This window comes from Oncorhynchus mykiss, chromosome 10 (genome assembly GCF_057628025.1).
Source record: "Oncorhynchus mykiss isolate SJ-2025 chromosome 10, ASM5762802v1, whole genome shotgun sequence".
NCBI classification, from domain to species: Eukaryota; Metazoa; Chordata; class Actinopteri; order Salmoniformes; family Salmonidae; genus Oncorhynchus; species Oncorhynchus mykiss.
Genome location: NC_143031.1, coordinates 44522221 through 44541978, shown reverse-complemented (window position 1 = coordinate 44541978; position 19758 = coordinate 44522221). Strand labels below are relative to the sequence as shown.

The 19758-nt window shown below is 41.9% G+C and overlaps 1 protein-coding gene across 2 annotated transcripts; it reads left to right on the top strand.

Moving 5' to 3' along the window:
- The first annotated feature begins 444 nt into the window (after window positions 1-444).
- Window positions 445-19735, top strand: LOC110533990 (EH domain-containing protein 1). 2 transcript variants are annotated; one of them, XM_021618609.3, is made up of 5 exons: window positions 445-1584; window positions 11029-11126; window positions 16849-17261; window positions 17403-17567; window positions 17982-19735. In XM_021618609.3, the coding sequence occupies exons 1-5, from the start codon at window positions 1196-1198 to the stop codon at window positions 18501-18503; spliced, it is 1587 nt and encodes a 528-aa protein (XP_021474284.1). In that variant the 5' UTR covers window positions 445-1195; the 3' UTR covers window positions 18504-19735. The 2 variants fall into 2 exon arrangements, with proteins under 2 accessions (XP_021474284.1, XP_090042886.1); XM_090186760.1 differs by having other exon boundaries at window positions 1556-2014.
- Window positions 19736-19758: the final 23 nt, after the last annotated feature.

The window sequence follows — 19758 nt, the reverse complement described above, 5'->3', positions numbered from 1 at the left end:
TGGTAGAAGCTTAGTATTTATTGAGTGCTACCACAGGGTGGAGGTGTTTCAACATATCTGCCAGGGAGGGGCTGTTAAAAGGTTAATGCAAAAAGAGTCCCAGATTTACATTCATTACTCTCCCCCTCACACACCCCTTTACCCACTCTCATCCAATGTCTTAGTTCCACAAATGTTCCTATGGTTTATAAGAAATTCCCGGTGTACCAGGAAAACACCCAAGAACTCAATGAACTTACTTTCATTTTCACAATCCAGTCCCGAGATGAGTCCCCTTCATGAATCAGTCCCCTTCATGAATCAGCCCCCTCCTTTTCATTGCAGGAAAATCAGTGATATTACCAGTCAGATGTGTACTTGATAAACATATATTTTCATATCAGCTGTCAGATGTTCCACCTCAAATAGTAATTATTAATAGTTTATCACTGTCTGCTAGTGTGTGTGTGTGTGTGTGTGTGTGTGTGTGTGTGTGTGTGTGTGTGTGAGAGAGAGAGAGAGGGAACAATGTCAATATTTTGACCTCAACAGTAAACTCCATGAAGAAAGATGACTGACTGAGAATGCAGACACACAAGAACATAAGTGGGTAATGCAAAACAAAAAAAAAAAAACACTTTCTCCTTGGGAAAATTAAACAAAAAAAATACCCTAAATAATTCCATAGCTGTTTTTCCCAGGAGGAAAAAAACATTTAGGGAATTATTAGGCTACATTGCTTCAATGTAATTTGCTCAAATCAAGGTTGTAATAAATGTGAACGATAACAGTTTATTAACTGTCACTAACAGGTCAGACCAGAATGGTTGGGGTTTCCCTTTCGAATTCATTAAGCATGTGCTCATCAGACTTGTAGAGAGGGGGCTTTTAATTTGAAACCAACCCCTCTTGCATTTCCCCCATAAATTGACTAGCCTTCTGACGTTCCACTAGGAAAGCTCGACACCGGATTTGTGATTGTAGAAGCACAGAGGAGAGGGTGGCTTCAGGGGAGTTTCTTGGTCTGCTGTTAGCGAGCCTTGTAGTGTCAGTTAGCTAAACAAGGGTAGAAGGCTAACAAATTTACTCATTCAAACGTATTACCGCGTCCGGGACAGCCACAGAGTCGTTAGCCAGCGATATCATCAACTTTACTACATTGAACAACTAGATTGAGACGACAAGTAAATCTACAATACTTCTGAATTCGGGCACCATGTTCAAAAGGAATGGCAAGAAGGACCCAGAACTAATCCAAAATGTGTCGGAGGGGCTGAAAAAACTGTACAAGACCAAACTCTTTCCCTTGGAAGACACCTACCACTTCCACGATTTCCATTCACCGGCTTTGGAAGATGCCGACTTTGACAACAAGCCTATGGTGCTCTTGGTTGGCCAATACTCCACGGGTAAAACCACATTTATCCGGCATCTTATGGAGCAAGATTTTCCCGGGATGCGGATAGGGCCCGAACCGACCACCGACTCCTTCATAGCGGTCATGCATGGAGAGCAGGACGGGCTGATCCCAGGCAACGCTCTAGTAGTTGACCCCAAAAAACCCTTCAGAAAACTCAACGCTTTTGGCAACGCCTTTCTTAACAGGTGAGTCCCAGTCCCGTGTAACCAGCTAGATGGCAAGCTATCTAACTAGGATAACTGGGAATGTTTTTAATGAATCCCCCAGGGAATTAAAAGGATTGGCTGAGTTAGCCCATTCATTGTCGCTAACTACGTTTAGCGCCTATTTAGGATCGTATCTTCTGGCCTGGCATGTTTTGTTAACCCCGGCGCTCGCTCTAAAAGTTACAACGCATCGCTTTCGGTAGTGTTTTGGAAACATAAGGAACGTATCTTTCATATCAGCAAAAAAATACAAATAATAAAAACATTTCGTTTAGGATTCCCAGGCGGCCTTATAGACAGTCGACTACCTGTGATAATTAGCTGTAACACCTGTGTAAACCGAAGACAGAAGCCACATGTGTTCACTGAAAAATACTGTTGACTGCAACTGTTAACTTGACCATTTACAGTAAGTGTTTTTATTTTGCATTTGTGATATGAAGTAGAGCGCTTTATGTTTCTAGAACATACTGCAATTGAGAATTGATTCACGTTTTAGGTGGTGTAGTTGGTTGTTTTGGCTGCCAGAGCAAGTTCGCCTCTGAACAGAATGTGTACGTTTCTTGGACTGTAACATGCTAACCACACCGTAGCGTGCATGAGCGTTGCCAAATAAATGTACACATGCATGTTATTCAATCATTGCACCCACACTGCTGGTGCGTGTCTACGTAGCCAGGTATTAATATAGTTCTTGGTTCTATTTGTGACGCTTGATGCAATCCAAGTCCCGCTTCTCCCATCTCATTGGTTTTTAGAAGCATATACCCACGGTGGGTGATTGAGAGATGAACTGAGGACCACACAACAGTTCAGTTGGTGGTAATGCACCTTAAAGTTGTTTACCAACTGCCCTATAAAGTCAGAAGCCTGATGGAGGAGAGATTGCTAGAAATGAGTTTACCCTTTTTATCTGTGGATTAATTGTTAGAGTAGAGGACCTTGTGTAGTTCAGATAAAATAACAGCCTGATGTTTATCTCAGGACAAATTAGCTAGCAATAGCAAGTTAACTTGCTAATTTGCCATGTATTTTTAATGCTTTTCAACTTGTCCTCAAATTAATATAGTTGGTTCAGTGTTCGTTTTGATATTTCAACCTGTGTGTCCTGATCGTGTCTGGTGTGGGTGGTCAGCATGTAAGGAGTAACGTTAGGTTAATTTGGTCCATTACTGAGCTAGCACTGTTAGAGGATAGCTAGCTATCTTAGTTAGCAAGCTCCTCTGTAATAAAGGTCAAGTATAGGTGTGAAAAACATTGGAATCATTAACTCTATGTAAAAAAATATGTATATTTAATTAATAATATTTTAACAAAATTAAAATGACAGTGCACTTATCACAACTACCACTAACTGGCCATCATAAAAGGAAACATTTAAATTAAACAAGTACCTACTGCAACAATGTTTTAATGTTTGTATGAGGAGATATGCTTCTTTCAAATGATTTTCCACGGATATAAAGCGCTCCGCACATCATCCTTAACAGTTGGAAAAATTGTAGTGCGGGTGGAGCGTCCATGCAGAAATCAATGGGATGCTCAAGGAGGTTTGTTCATGCAGATGCAGGAATACCCACATGCAGGAACGCCCTGAATTGCGAGCCGCAATCACACATTATTGCGATCATTAGGGGGGTGTTCATAATTTCATTCTATCTATTCTGATTTCCAGAGCGCACTCGTCTGTGTGCCAGAGTGCTGAATAACTGATGAATTTACGAATGTGCAACACCCATTGAATATGACCGTTGTCAGTAAACATCTGCAAAAAAAATAAAAATAAATTGGTGCCATCAGCACAGTTAGTCAGCAACGCTTTAGATAACAGCCTAACCAGCTCTGCTAGGTCAAGTTAAACAGTCAGTGAGGTAATCTCTCATTTATGTCTGGAAGTAGCCAGCAAGTTAGCCAACTTTAGCCAGTTAGCTTGGGTGCTTGACTGCTGTTGAGGTCAGAACACTTGGATCAACGCTACACCTGGCCAGAGCATCCAGTGTGCTCTCTGAATGCTCCAAGAGTGAAACGCTCTGTCTCTTCATAAATTCAATCTGACAACGTTCCGAATTTACAAACGCCCAGAGCCCTCACACTGAGTGCACTGTGGCACTCCACAGTGAATCAACACACTCTAGGAGAGTCACACATTTTCAGCTGGCCCTTTAAAGGATGGGCTGTTACCGGGGTAACTGGGCACTCCCTTTTCTGTGATGAAAAAAATCTCTGATTGTGGATGTCTTCCTAGCAGCAGATGGTTGCAGAAAACACAACTTAGCATGTAAACAAAACGATGTAACTGACCAAGAAATATGAGGACAGTCACACTATTAGCCTTTCTTGTCAATTTGACCAACTTCTACATGTGGACTTTGGATGAACATTTTTAAAACAGTATATACATTCTGACCCGCCAATGACAATTTTGCCGGCGTTAATTTCCAACCCTGATGTTGTCTTCACTGCCCTGATGTCATATCTAGAACCAGACTACAAGATGCCATTTGAAAAAAAATTAAACGTGATGCCTGGATGGAGAAATTGTACAATGATTGTTTTGCGAGTACAACGCGTGAGCCCTGAAACACCATACGTGGCGATAACAGATTGTTGGATGTATCAACACGCATCACTGCAGTAAGCCATCACATTGATGAGAGGTGGGACATGATGTCCCATGTACTGAGAACATGGAGAGGGACACTGCAGAGAACCTAAAACGGCATTAACTACCATTGTTGCTGAGTGGGTGGAGGACAGCAGTAAGGTGAGCACTGACTGATAAGTAGCCAGGACTTTGAACTGCACTGCCCCCTAGCGGTTATACACTGGAACATATCTGAATTGTGAATTCATGTCATTTTATTTTTATCGTTAAAAGATAACAAATGGCAGTTTAAACGTTAAGAGCAATTGTGCACATCTCTAGTCCAAGGATAATCCTATCTTATTTGTCAGAGGATCATCAGTGATCCATGAGATTTTTTTTTTATTCTTTTTTTTTCTCTCTGTATTCATGTATTTTTAAAATTAATTGTTTGTCTTCGGATCAGATGTTCAGTGTGACAGTATGGGAGGGGAGTGGCTGTCAGTTTGTGTTGAACTTTGAAAAGCCCCCTCTGGTCTGCCCATGTCCTTTGACTGAGGCTGTTCATGCAGTAAACTTGTTAGTTTGACCAAACACACTTTTCTATCACCTCTGCTTTTATAATGCTCCCATACAGACCTATGTATGAAAGAACAGTCTAGCCTGAACCTTGCACTGACCCTCAGAGAATATGTAATCTATTCATTACACTGTATGTAAGTAGGTAACTTTTATTGTAGAATGTCACCTCTCCTCAGAGGTCCCATAGAAACCAAGGAGCAGTGCATCCTCTCTCCTGGTACAAACTGCCGTAGTGGCTGTCTGGTTCAATCAATTATTAACTGACATTGCTCTCATAGCTACATTGATTCCCACATTAATGGAGAATACCTGGACAGAGATTCTACAGTGTTTCCTGACCAACTATTGGGGTTTATATCATGTTTAACTGATGCCAGAAACATACTCAAGTCTGTAGTGGTTGTCTGTGGTATGAACCTTTGCTTCACCAAAACTATGTTTGCTCATAACCATTGCTCTGCTGAATCATTTTACTTGCAGCAGTCTACAGTTTGACAGTGCAATGTTCTCCATCTTTCAGTATTAAATTCCAGCCTTCTCCCCTGCTCTGACAAACACCACACCAAGCTGTTTTATAGTAACCGTTCAGGATTTATTTCCTACACTTTGAACAAGTAAAACTAGTTCCACATTGAGCTGTGCTACTGTAGCTACATTTTGTGACTACCCAGACTGTGTGCATGTGTGCAATCACTTTATCCTGCGTTCCAGTAGTGCATATGGAAAATAAAGTGTTTTGGTGTCGGATGAAAAGCGGATGCTGTATTTGTTATAATGCTGATCTTGTGTGAAATAGTATGACTTTTCTACTCAAAATTGTGGGTGTCACGCCTGCATTTGTAGCACTGTTCTGCACACCTATTTTCAATCAATTGTGCGTTTCCTTTTGGTGGGAACTAAGCTGACATTAGCCTGCCTTTTTGAAGGGGTCAATTTGACAGCCACTCCAGGAATGGGATCCTCTGTATTGAAAGTCATCCATCATGACTGACTTAGTGTGGAGGGAGTGGTAATGCTCTCCTGTGGAAGCAATGATGAAATGATACAATAGTTCTGACCAGCTGTGTTTATACTTGGCTGTGTGAGGCAGCCTGCCTGAAACATTTCACCCGGTTAATTCACAATTTCAGTGTATAGGCTAACTCACTGCTTTTGGGCTGTTCAGATTTTGTTTTCTAAATGATGAAAATTAAAAGTTAGGACAATACCCAGTAAATATTGTCTTGCCAATACACTGTAAGTTGTAATGTATAAATGTGTGTTTGTGGTAGATTGTACAGAGCTGACTGGTTAACCAATAGTGTTTCAGGGTTTTTTCCTGGATCAAAGGGGGGTGTAGGTGGTGGGTGCGGTAGGGGGCATTGCAGAGGTCGTGGCAAGTTGGCGCCTGAGTTGCGCAGCGGTCTAAGGCACTGCCTTAGGGCTAGAGGCGTCACTACAGCCCTTGGTTAATTTCCAGGCTGTATCACAACTGGCCGTGATCTGGAGTCCTATTGGGCAGCATACAATTGGCCCAGCGTCGTCTGGGTTAGGGTTTGGCTGGGATAGGTCGTCATTGTAAATTTACTTTTTTCTTAACTGACTTGCCTAGTTAAATAAAAAAATTGACACGGTCAGCCTGTTGGCACGGCTACATTTTAGATAATTTGAGTCCCCCATCTTGGCAGTGTAGAGTTTGTATTTTAAACATTTTTCTTTTTAAATAACATTTCCTGATTCTACAAATTTCTCCATTGAGCTGAGACATTTTTGCAGTTTTTAAAGCAAATGTCTTGTAATTCTACAGATTGGCATGCAGCTGAGAGAAAATGTTGCAATTTTAAAGCTAATTTCCTGCAATTATATGCCTTTTGCCATGGCTAATGATCTTTTGCTCAAACATGAAGTCAATAATGCTAAAATCATGTTTTTTGGAATTTGAAATTTTCCTGAATGTCTAGCTGATGTTTAATTCTCAAAGACTATATTTAAAAATTAAGGTCCATTATCTTTTCAATATACTTTATATCAGGTTTCAGCTGTTTTAAATTTACACCTAAAGCATATTTCCATCATTACCAAAGATTACAAAGGCATAAAAATCCCTGCCATTTTTGTCTAAGGTGGGTCGACTGGTCAGGCTTTCAGAGCGGAAAGACCTGAGTCAGTTCTGTACTCCAGCTCTGCCTTGGCAGAAATAACTCATACTGACTCAGCTGTTTCTCTTTCCTTCAAACAGCTGCCTGCTCATTGTGACCATAATGTGTTTCCTTTCACTCTTGGCAATCATGCACTGTCATCCATAACCTTCCATTTTATCCAGCCCCACTCTGCATCTCTAACCTTTAACCTCCTAACCTTACTCCAGATGCATGATGAACCTTTCAGAGTGGTGTATGCTACTGTATGTCTGTGCCTACCCCGAGTCCATTTCTCGGTTTTGAGTTTGCAGCTCACACGAACAGAACGCGCTGGCAACCGGACCAAGGGAATGCCAGGAATTCTGGATGAGTGTAAATGTGGTAAAAAGAGGAGGGAGTGGAGACTCAGATGGGGCTGGGGAGAATCGGAGGGAAACATCCAAGAAGGGTGTGCGGCGTTAAATTGCGGCGTTAATGTGTTTTTTGTATGACTACAACTGGCAAGTATGTTTCAGGATTGGGGAATGATAGCTGTGTGTGACACGGAGTGGTTTAGTCATGAGTTATGTACATGCATCCAGATACGATGAGGGAATCAGATCATGGGAAAGGTGAGTTAAGGAGTTAGAAAGATAAGAGCTCTGCCAAAAAATAAGGACATTCCTGCTCCTCAGTCACATTGCGTGAGGGGAGAGGGAAGGAAAAACAAATTGAACAAAGGGGGGGAAAAAATATTCCCATGCGTGGTGAGGTAATGTACAGTTGTATTATATCACTCCACTGAAGGCCCTTCACACAAGACTGCTACGTTTTCATTGCCTGACAGCAGATCTGTAAGTCGGTCTCAATGAATGTCTCTACCAAGTGTACTGAGGGTGAAGGGGAAAATGAAAGCTACTTCAAGTGCATGCTGGTGTTCATAGAGGAATCATGTGTTCAGCGTCTGTTAAGCACTTGTTAATTGCCCAACATTTCTACATGTGATTTGGAGCTCTCTTTAAATAGTTTTCTAGCATACAGAGTGGACAGAAATGATTTGGGTATGCTCGTTGTCTTGAGTGTAGCATATGGTTTTGTGCCTCGATTGGAGGGTCTCCAAAAACAGTCTTTCTACAGGAGCTGGAAAGATCAGATACAGGCTTACTACTTATTCTTACAAGATGTAAGGTGTTGGAGAATGTAAGTTTGCGTCAAAGCTTCCAGTAATTACTTGTCTTCCATACACCTGGTCCGCGTTTGTGAGGCAGGTTGGACATACTTCCAAATTAACATTCAATTCTCTGGCAACAGCTCTAGTGGACATTCCTGTGGTCAGCATGCCAATTGCATGCTCCCTCAACTTGAGACATCTGTGGCATTGTGTTGTGACAACTGCACATTTTATAATGGCCTTTTTATTGTCCCCAACACAAGGTGAACCTGTGTTAATGATCATGCTGTTTAATGAGCTTCTTGATATGCCCCACCAGTCAGGTGGAAGGAAATGTCAAATGCTCACTAACAGGGATGTAAACAAAATTGTGTATTTGAGATGGGTTAACAAAGTAGACATTGAATATCCGTTTGAGCATGGTGAAGTTATTAATTATGCTTTGGATGGTGTGTCAATATACCCAGTCAATACAAAGATACAAGCGTCCTTCCTGACTCGGTTGCCGGAGAGGAAGGAAACCGCTCAGGGATACACCTTGAGGCCAATGGTGACTTTTAAAAACAGCTAGTTTAATGGCTGTGATAGGAGTACACTGAGGATGGATCAACATTTTAGTTACTCCAGAATACAAACCTAAATGAAAAGTAGTGAGCCTGTACAGAATAACAAATATTCCAAAACATGCATCCTGTTTGCAATAAAGCACTAAAGTAAAACTGCAAAAAATGTGTCCTGTAATACAAAGCGTTATGTTTGAGGCAAATCCAACACCACTGAGTACCACGCTTCATATTTTCAAGCATGTTGGTGGCTGCATCATGTTGTGGGTATGCTTGTCATCGGCAAGGACTAGTTTATTTTTATTAAAACAAAAAAAACTCCCTAAGCTAAGCACATGCAAAATCCTTTAGCCAGGTTTTCCTCGGTCTGCTTTCCAACACACTGGCAGACAACATAACGCTTTGACATTTTTAGTCTGTAATCGAACCCACAAATGCTGACGCTCCAGATACTCAACTAGTCTAAAGAAGGCCAGCTTTATTGCTTCTTTAAATCAGCACAACAGTTTTCAGCTATGCTAACATAATTGCAAAACGATTCTCTAATGATCAATTAGCCTTTTAAAATGATAAACTTGGATTAGCTAACACAACTGGAATTAGCTAACACAATTGGAACACAGGAGTGATTGCTGATAACGGGCCTATATAGATATTCCATTAATAATTATCCGACTCCAGCTACGATAGTCCTTTACAACATTAACGTCTACGCTCTTACTGAGCAATTTTATGTTATTTTAAATGGACAAATGTGCTTTTCTTTCAAAAACAACGGAATTTCTAAGTAACCCCTAACTTTTGAACGGTAGTGTATATTGACTCGGGTGTGACTACTTATGTAAATTTGATATTCCTGTATTTCATTTTCAATAAATTAGCAAAAATATCTGAACAGGTTTTTACTTTGTCATTTTGGGGGATTGTGTGTAGATGGGTAAGGGGAAAAATCTTGGAATAATGTTACCTGTTATAAGTGCATGACTGTTGGTGAGGAAAAATCAACTAAATTCAAGAATTTTACATAGGTTGTCTAGTCTGGTAGAAGCTTAGTATTTATTGAGTGCTACCACAGGGTGGAGGTGTTTCAACATATCTGCCAGGGAGGGGCTGTTAAAAGGTTGATGCAAAAAGAGTCCCAGATTTACATTCATTACTCTCCCCCTCACACACCTCTTTACCCACTCTTATCCAATGTCTTAGTTCCACAAATGTTCCTACGGTTTATAAGAAATTCCCGGTGTACCAGGAAAACATCCAAGAACTCAATTAACTTACTTTCATTTTCACAATCCAGTCCCAAGATGAGTCACCTTCATGAATCAGCACCCTCCTTTTCATTGCAGGAATATCAGTGATATTACCAGTCAGGAGTTTCACAGTGTACTTGATAAGAAACATATAATTTCATATCAGCTGTCAGGTAGAGAGTGGGGGCGGGGCATTCATGCAGATGCAGGAATGCCTCGATTTGCGGGCCGCAGTCACACATTGCAGTCATTAGGGGTGCGTTCATAAATTCACTCTGGCTATCAATTCCAATTTAACAGCACTCAGCTGTGTGCCAGAGTGCAGAATAACTGAGTGAAAAGGAAGCTTGTACAGAATAAAAATATTCCAAAACATGCATCCTGTTTGCAATAAGGCACTAAAGTAAAACTGCAGAAAATGTGGCAAAGAAATTAACTTTAGCTCTGAATACAAAGTGTTATGTTGGGGGCAAATCCATGACATCACGGAGTACCACTACATATTTTCTAGCATGGTGGTGGCTGCATCATGTTATGGGTATGCTTATCATCGGCAAGGACTAGGGAGTTTTTTTAGGATACAAACTAAGCTAAGCACCGGCAAAATCCTAGAGGAAAACCTGGCAGTCTGCTTTCCAACAGATCTGGGAGACATTCACCTTTCAGCAGGACAATAACTGAAAATACAAGGCCAAATATACACGAGTAGCTTACCAAGACGACATTAAATGTTCCTGAGTGGCCTAGTTAGTTTTGACTTAAATCGACTTTAAAATCTATGGCAGGACTTGAAAATGGCTGTCTAGCAATGATCAACAACCAACTTAATAACGCTTGAAGAATTTGAATAAGAATTATGTGCAAATATTGTACAATCCAGGTGTTTAAAGCTCTTCGAGACCTACCAAGAAAGACTCACAGCTGTATTCGCTGCCAATTGTGATTCTAACGTGTTGACTCAGAGGTGTGAATACATATGTGCATTTTGATATTTTTGTATTTCATTTTCAATACATTTGCATGGAATTTTATTTATTTTTTTTTTTTTTTGAATTCGGGTTGTAACAATGTGGAATAAGTCGTGGGGTATGAATACTTTCTGAAGGCACTTTTGTGGTTAAATACTGCAGTTATTGTGTAGTTAGGCATCATCATCAATGTATCTTTCTCCCAGGTTTGTGTGTGCTCAGATGCCCAACGCTGTATTGGAGAGCATCAGTATCATTGACACCCCAGGAATCCTGTCTGGAGAAAAGCAGAGGATCAGCAGAGGTTGGTAGTTAACAGCCTATATTCATTGTACCATTAAGGTTCTTTTGATTTCCCCATCTTTTCTTTCTGCATCCTTCTTCCCCCTCTCAATGACTCTCCTTTTGCCCTCTTCCTCCATCTTGATCCTTGATTCTGTCTCATGATTGATTTATTTTTTACTGAAAAAGGACCACAGTTCTACTTTAAGGTTGGCCGGTCTAATGATCATGTAATGTGGTCAATTTCATTTAGCATGTTTTTGTGTCCCTGAGAATGCAGATAAATGCTGTAGACATTTGGTACATCTTAGTGAAGCAGTGAATGATCTGCATTACAAGGCCTGTGTTTATAGCCGTCTTATTTCATATTACTGCTGAACAGCCTCTGACATTCTGAATTCATGCGTGATCTGCGTCAGACCACTGCCTCATGCATGGTTCTAGAGCAAGTGTATTGGCGAGTACTGTGAAGAGAATGTCAGAACCTCCCCCTGCCGTACACCATGACGACAGAATGGGTGTGAGTGCCGTCCCACTGTGAGAAATGACCTGACAGAGGGAGGCTGCCAGGAAACGGTGGTGGCCTCTGAGGGACAGAGGTGGAAGATGGAGGGTAAGAAGAGAAAAAAAGCTGACTCCTGGGCAGCAGTGTGGCACAGCCATTAGGGAAGGTTTACCAGTTCAACTCAATGTTGAGCCTGGAACCTTTTTGAATTCATCCAAAGCATAAATTGATCTCTAGGGCAAGTTTTGAAAAACTTTTTTGAAGTCAGCGAGTCTTACTCTTTGCCCTCTACCCTTCACCCCAGTGTGGTTGCGAATGAGGGAGAGAGAGCGAGTGACGGGATGTGTGTGTGCCTCAGACCATCAGCTGCGCAATGTCTATAAAGATGAGCCACAGCAAGCCAGACAATGGAGTTAGCTGAAGAACAAAACAGAGGTTGTTATTTACACTAATCATAGGTGTTTACGCTTCATTTGTTTCACCCTGGTGCGAGCATCCTGGGTGAATAGTTGGGCTCGCCCAACCGCCACTGGGTCACCTCGGGGTGAAAAAACACTTCCTGGGGATATAAGAGATGTGATGGTAGGGAGAAAGTGAGAACTTAGTGGGGCTGTCTTTTTATTTTTACTACAACCATGGCGAAATAAAAGTAGACTTGGCATGTGTAGAAGTCTTTGATGTTTGAGTGCTGAAGGCAGGAGATCAAATGAGTGTTTTGAAGTCCAGGGGAATTAAAGAGAATCGAAAGATGGTGTGCTGTACCGTACTTACAAAGCACTTAACTGTAGATGGGAGTCAGGGACTGGGATGTTACGCTGGGCTTTCATACATTTCCTGGAGAGGATTGAACACTTCTCATAACCCACTGTGGGCTATAGTAAATCACATGCATGCTCACATGACCACAGAACTGAAATGGGGAAGATTTGAATTGACATTCCTACACAGTATATTGAACCATGATGCAGTACTGAGGTTACAACATTTTGTGAAGTACTTATTGTGGTCAATTCAGTGCATTTTATTACAAAGGGGAAGCCTTGCTACAGTCATTACTCAATGATGGAAAATTAGGTGGTTGGTCGTAGTTAACTCCGTTTGAGTTCTCTCTAGAACACACATGCTACCACTACTACACACAGACACGTGCTCGCACACTCACACACAGGAAACCCACACCAGAGTCAATGTAGGGTCACTGTAATATACTTCCCCATTGTCCCTGTGACTGGATCACAAATTCTCTCATCCCACTCAACTACTTTCCCCTTAATTTCCCACCATTTTTTTTCCATTTATGAATTCATCTATAGGGTCTGTCAACAGAATGTCTGTTGGCCATCGTAGTGTTTTATCAGCCTCAAGTGATACTTGTCTCCATTTTCCCTGGCTCAGACCTTGCAAGGGCAAGTTAATAATCTCCTCAAGTCTTCTGACTCGATCTGTCTGCTCCACGGCTGCTTTACATTTCTGTTAATCGTAATACTGTGGCCTGCTTGACAATATGGAAGAAGAAAAAAAGCGTACGCTATTTAGCTGCCTTACTGTTGGGGTGTTTGTTGGACTTTTCCTTATAAGGACTTTCCCCCGGGAGGGTTCCAGCAGTGAATCTAGGCTACTACTTCATCTGTGAAGGGAAGGCAGGTGAATGAGGCGATGTCCTTGTCACTCTAGCGTATCTTGCAAGGTTCAGTTAGACAGACCGTTCATTATTTACTGTATACATGGTGAATGTCCTCGGTGACTCCAAGCTTTCTCCCGGGTGTCGGGTGTCAATAGCATTCCCTCACACTCAGACAATTCTTGGCAAATGTAAGGCTGGTAATTAAAGGGGTTGCTGTGTCTGCTGTCAGCAAGTGAGCTGGAAGAGATTTGAACCCATGTGGTTAACCGGTGACAAAAGACAACTTATGCAACGTGGCTGGTTCCTTAACCTTAAAGGAGGAGTGGTCATGTCATTGGCACTTTATGCCTGTTTTTATTTCAGAAACGTATAAAGTTTAGTTTTCACATGCGTACATACACACAATGAACCGTTTAACCGGAGGCCATACAGGATTCCAAAATGTTGCAAAAGCAGGCCCTTTGCAAACAAATAGGTCATTAGCCATTGAATTGTGGAATTCAAATGCCCATTCTGTGAACATATTCCTAGATCCTTCCTCTGTTCTAAGCCTTTCTGTTAACTGGAGAGGGGATGCTGTGTGACTGGGCCGTTGGTGTGGAGAGCTGACTATTTCCCAAAGTGATACAGAGGAGATAGTTATGAGACGTGTGTCGTACTGCCCAGGCTCCAGTTCGATCAACCAGGACATTACTAATGTTTCTCCCTGGTGGCAGGGGGGAAAGAGTTGAGTTTGTGGCACTACCATGTACCAAAGAACCAGTAATGTAACTCATGAAACAAGGCCAGGCAGTGGGGTTCATGACCTCTGACCAAGTATAAATCAGGAAGAGGACCACATTGTAGGAAGTGATGACAGTGAACCAACCACTGTCAGTCTTTGAAAACAGTGCGTGATGTCTTACCGTGTACGTGGCCAGATGCAAACAAACAAGCCTGTTGCTATTGGACAGGCAGCTAAGCATGTCTTATTTCTGAGCCCTGCAAGGATGGTCTCAAATTCCTATTCTGCTGTATGCTTCATAGGCGCCCGAGTATGACACTGACTTTCTCTGCCAGATCAGCATGCAGTGTTCATTGTCACCCTAGGTACTTCCCCATTTCTTTCTATCATTACATTGAAATTAGAAATTCTTTGTAGGTTTGGTGTCCATTGTCAATTCCATGCGTGTGTTCATCGCGGATATTTCCTTTTTGGAAAAGTGAAGGAAGAAGGTATGCTGTGCCGAGAAAGCAAAACTGAAAAAAACCTTCCGTTTAGATGCACTTTCACCTCAACCAATTAGCTTCCATCAGGGTTGGGGGCAATTCCACTCTTTAGTTCATGGAAGCTGAGAGAGAAGTGGAGTAGAAGAACACACTTTATGAATCCCTTGACTTGACACAGTGTTGACCCTTGACCTTGTCTGTATCAGGTGGATCACTGACTAAGATGATAGATAATGCCTTTGTTTTGGGTAGGCCTGACAAGTCTGACATACAGTTGATTGGGTGGTATGTCCCTTCATCCCCCTTGTGATTGCACTCACCTTTTTAAGTCAAGTTGGCCTTGATTTCTCCAGAGATTGGTCACTAGGTTAAAATATGGTGTGGTAACAATTAACCTTCAGATGAAATGATAGGAATTGTGACAGGCAGTGGTGTTTTCTTCTATCGCCTCCATGTAGATTTGATATCCCGGTCTTTTATTACCTCTTTATTACCAGCATATACCTCTTTTAAAGTGAGTAGAGATAATGAGGAGCTGTTCTCGTGGACTCTTGACTTTGCCAGGTCACGCCCTCATTGGATCGGTGCAGAGATCACACATCCTGCCAACATCGACACACAAACCAGACTGATGGAAGAATACCTTTTCAGTCTTTCACTGGGATTAGATTCACTACTAGTTCTTGTCTATAACTGTTCTGTGCTTTGTCACGTATTTGTACATTTTATGTGGACCCCAGGAAGAGCAGCTGCTGCATTTGCAGTAGGGATGGGGATCCTAATAAACTAAACTACAGCCAACATATTAGGACACTGCTTATTATCCTAGTGAATAACATGATTCTAACCAACTACTGTACTGTTTTAATTGACACTCATTGTTGAATCTAGTCTCTGGACATTCCCCAGTTGCTAATGATTAGTTGAGCCCTGATCTTGGGACAGACAGAAAAAAGGAGGAAGGTCAGGTTTTACACACACACACACACACACACACACACAGGTGGCTTTATAGGGCTTCTCTTCTGGTTTAATCAGCAGAAGTTAGATCATAAATCAATGAGTAGGTACACCTTACTTAGGTATTTCATATAAAGGAATAGCTCTGCAACATTCCCAATGGAGCTCTAATGTATGTGTGAGGGGAAGAGCCGGTGAGATGTACATTTTGTTTCTTGCTGTTTAAATAGAATGCTGAGTCAGACTGTTCTCTGCCTTGTACATCCCAAACCCGATTTTAAAAACTATAATAAAAATAAAATGTATACATATTTTTTTTAACCTGGCCGTTGTGGCCAATCCCTTTATTAGAAACTACAACTACTTTCAGTATGACTAGTATCAGTGTTTTGTCTCCACCTCCAGCACAACGTGCCAAGGCAGAGTGGTGCCCTGCTGCCCTCTAGTACAATTCAGAATGAACAAATAACTGTTCTAAGGTGAGGAAGAGGTCTCTTTGTGAGCCCAGTGTCTCCACTGCACAATTTATGCTCCAAAGGCTCTTTCCTGTTTGTCATTCAGGGGGGATATGTCCACGTGTGGTGGGTAGAAGACATCCCCTGGAAATAGAATGGACCCAGCCTAATACATTTAAAACATTACTGAATGTCTTGTTTGATGGGACAAATGTCATGCATAAAGCATTTGATCGCATTCAGTCTTGATTTTCTTTTGCATGCTTGAAAACATGAATCGTGTACTATTCTGAACTGAAATATAAGCTAGGCTTAGTGTTCAGCAAATTGTGCTCTAGAAAACAACCATGAATATGTCCCGACGCTTATCTTTTTAGAACATGATGAAATTTGAGGCCTAAACTTGCTTGCATCACATCTATTTCATAAGGCTTTACTAGGTGTGTCAGGTGACATGAAATGGATTCCTCTTTATCCATTTCTATGCTCTGCCGGTCATGGGTAAAGAGCACAGCTCTGCTCTTGGCAGTGTTGGTGTCACAGTGTGAGGGGAAGGAAGATGGAGGGTATTTAGTCAAGGTTTTCCTGGCAGAGGAAAAACACATTTTGTCTCATTGTGAAATATACCTGTTTTGGTTTCTAGCTGGGTCTGTCTGTTGCCGTGTGGAGCGGGACCATAGAGACCGGATAAGCTGGAGTGGCACTGGAATCTGAGCTGATTGATATGCATAGAGAAACAAACACACACTTACTAGGAGCGGCTCACACATTCTAAATCAAGTTGGTGTGGATTTATCTGCATGTTTTCACTCCTTACATAATCACAGATCCAATAAACTTGTTGGACTGTAATTTGTTGACCACATCTCGTACCATTTTCATTTGATTTAAATGTTAAACTTCTGATAAAAGGGTGTAATTCCTATGGATGTTGACGATTTCATACCCATTATGACAAAACAAACACCATTTTCCTCTTTCCTCTCGTCAGGCTATGACTTTGCTGCAGTGCTGGAGTGGTTTGCAGAGCGTGTTGACCGCATCATTCTGCTTTTCGACGCCCACAAGCTAGACATCTCGGATGAGTTCTCTGAGGTGATCCGCTCCCTGAAGAACCATGAGGACAAGATGCGGGTGGTTCTGAACAAGGCTGATCAGATTGGCACACAGCAGCTGATGAGGGTCTATGGCGCCCTCATGTGGTCTCTTGGTAAAATTGTCGGTACGCCAGAGGTGATCCGGGTGTACATTGGTTCTTTTTGGGCTCAGCCGCTCCTGGTCGCAGACAACCGGAAGCTTTTTGAGGCAGAGGAACAGGACCTTTTCAAGGACATCCAGGGGCTACCTCGGAATGCTGCTCTGAGGAAGCTCAATGACCTCATCAAGCGGGCTCGCCTCGCCAAGGTGAGACCTAGGTCTTAAATGTTGGGTTTATTAATATTTATCTCTGGAAACAATTACTCTACTGTATTGTATAACCCTCAGTGCCAAAAATCTATCCGTGTTTAGGTCCAGATATGATTAATTTAGTCTTCCTCCCTCCAGGTCCACGCCTACATCATCAGCTCTCTAAAGAAGGAGATGCCCAATATGTTTGGGAAGGAGAATAAGAAGAAGGAGCTGATTGCTAACCTGGGGGAGATCTACACGAGGATTGAGAAAGAGCACCAGATCTCACCGGGAGACTTCCCCAAACTAGCCAAGATGCAGGTACACAAATATACATTTTTTCATTGGGGGTAGTAATTATGTTAAAGGAGAACTTCAGCGTTAGCTGAACTCGTGAATACCTTTTTTTTTATGTCTCTGCGTGCAGTTTGAAAGAAGTTTATAACTAGTGTTAGTGCAATGACTGGAAGTCGATGGCAACTGCTAGCATGCTAGTCTATACCGTAGACTTAGTCATTGCACCAATGCTAGTTAGCTTTGGCTTGCAAAACTACCTCTAACTTCCTTCATACTGGATGCAGACATAAAAATGGTGTCCATGATTTCAATCCCGAAGTATCCCTTTAACCGAAGTAGCCATCGAAGTAGTGATATCAGTAGTTGTGATGAGCGTTGCAGATACCTTTCCTTGACTAGAACTCCCCTGACCTCATTTCACCTTTTATAAACACACAGGAGATCTTGGCTAACCAGGACTTCAGTAAGTTCCAGGCAGTGAAGCCCAAGCTGCTGGAGGCTGTTGAGGACATGCTAGCCAATGACATCGCCAAACTCATGACCCTCGTCCGCCAGGAGGAGGCAGCCATGCCCAGCCAGTCAGTCCAGGGTGGCGCCTTTGAGGGCACCATGAACGGGCCTTTTGGCCATGGCTACGGCGAGGGTGCAGGCGAGGGTATTGATGAGCTGGAGTGGGTGGTGGCACGAGACAAACCCACCTACGACGAGATCTTCTACACCCTGTCTCCTGTCAACGGCAAAGTGTCAGGTGCCTTGGCTAAGAAGGAAATGGTGAAGTCCAAGCTGCCCAACACAGTGCTGGGAAAGATCTGGAAGCTGGCCGATGTAGACAAGGATGGATACCTGGACGATGACGAGTTTGCCCTTGCCAATCACTTGATCAAGGTGAAGCTTGAGGGGCACGAGCTTCCCACTGATCTGCCAGAACATCTTATCCCTCCCTCCAAAAGGGGACTGTAGAATTGGAACTCTTTCATATATGGGCAGGCCTGAATAAATAGATGGTGGCTCAGAGGTTTTTCGGAGTGAGTGGGATGAGTTAAAAGGGAAAGGTGCATTTTTGGCCAATGTGAGTGTTGAGGAGAATCATTCTGGTTAGGGTGTTGGCTGTTGCGCCATTTGACATAAGACTTCTGCATAACTGCATGTTGTGTTAGAATGATTCCATCTGATGTGAGACAATGGAGGGGGTGGCGGTCTGGGTAGGGCTATGATAATGGTGTTGGGGTGAAATTAATGTTAGACTGACTATGATAATTAACATAGTCCATTCAAAAATAAATGTTAATATCTCTAACTTCACCTGAATCCCTTATCTTCCTTAGTACTTATTTGTCTTACCATTATCTTTATCAAAAGGCATTTGTTGTAGTTATCATGTATCAAGTTCAATCTCCACTTTGGGACCTGCTGAATTTGTGCTTCAATTTATTGTATGGCCATTCCTTTTAATTTTTTTCTCACGTCACAGGTCACTCAACAAATCAAACGATTACAAAGAAATAAGGGTAACTCAAACATTCTATTTAAACCTAGTCTTCCATTAAGTTTGATTTGTGTCAGTGTAGTCAATTGTTTATTCTACTTACAAATGGTTTTGATTATAAATTATTATAAATCTGTATATTTAGCTTTTCCTAATGCCATTGTAAAGCAAAGTATTCTTAGCCTGAGGGAATATAGATACATTCGTATTGTCACGGATTTAACACTGACAAACTAGTGTCTTGGACGACCTTAACTACCTGCTCTCTTTTTGAACATCTGTCTGAAAACGCTCCAGTAAACCATATATTATGTAAAGAAAAATGACATGTGATCTAGTGTATGCTAAACTTTGTGCAGTTATCTTTTATCTCAGATACCCAGCCCATACTCCGAGGCTTTCCAGTATAGTGCTTTCGATTGCAACAACAAAATATTGACTTCACACTCACTGGTTCCAGGAAATGGGGTGGGTTGGGCATACAGTATGCATTGGCAAGATATCTGATCAAATGTATTTATGGAAAAGCAATTAACGATTTGGGGCGCAGTACCTGTTTAAAAATCCCAGTTTGATCCCTGGCAGTCACATCTAGCCTTCAATGCCAAAGTCGCTCAAGTGTTGTATGTAGAAGTGGCTCTAGCCCTCAAATGTTAATATGTACATTGTTTTTTTTGTCTCTTCTGAAATAAAATGTCTATTCAAATACATTTGTCTGCTCTGTTAATG

Coding starts and splice junctions, on each gene's coding strand:
- LOC110533990 (XM_021618609.3), top strand. CDS start 1,196: ATGTTCAAAAGGAATGGCAAGAAGGACCCAGAACTAATCCAAAATGTG. Junction 17,262..17,402: donor AGCGGGCTCGCCTCGCCAAG/GTGAGACCTAGG, acceptor TCCTCCCTCCAG/GTCCACGCCTACATCATCAG. Junction 17,568..17,981: donor CCAAACTAGCCAAGATGCAG/GTACACAAATAT, acceptor ATAAACACACAG/GAGATCTTGGCTAACCAGGA.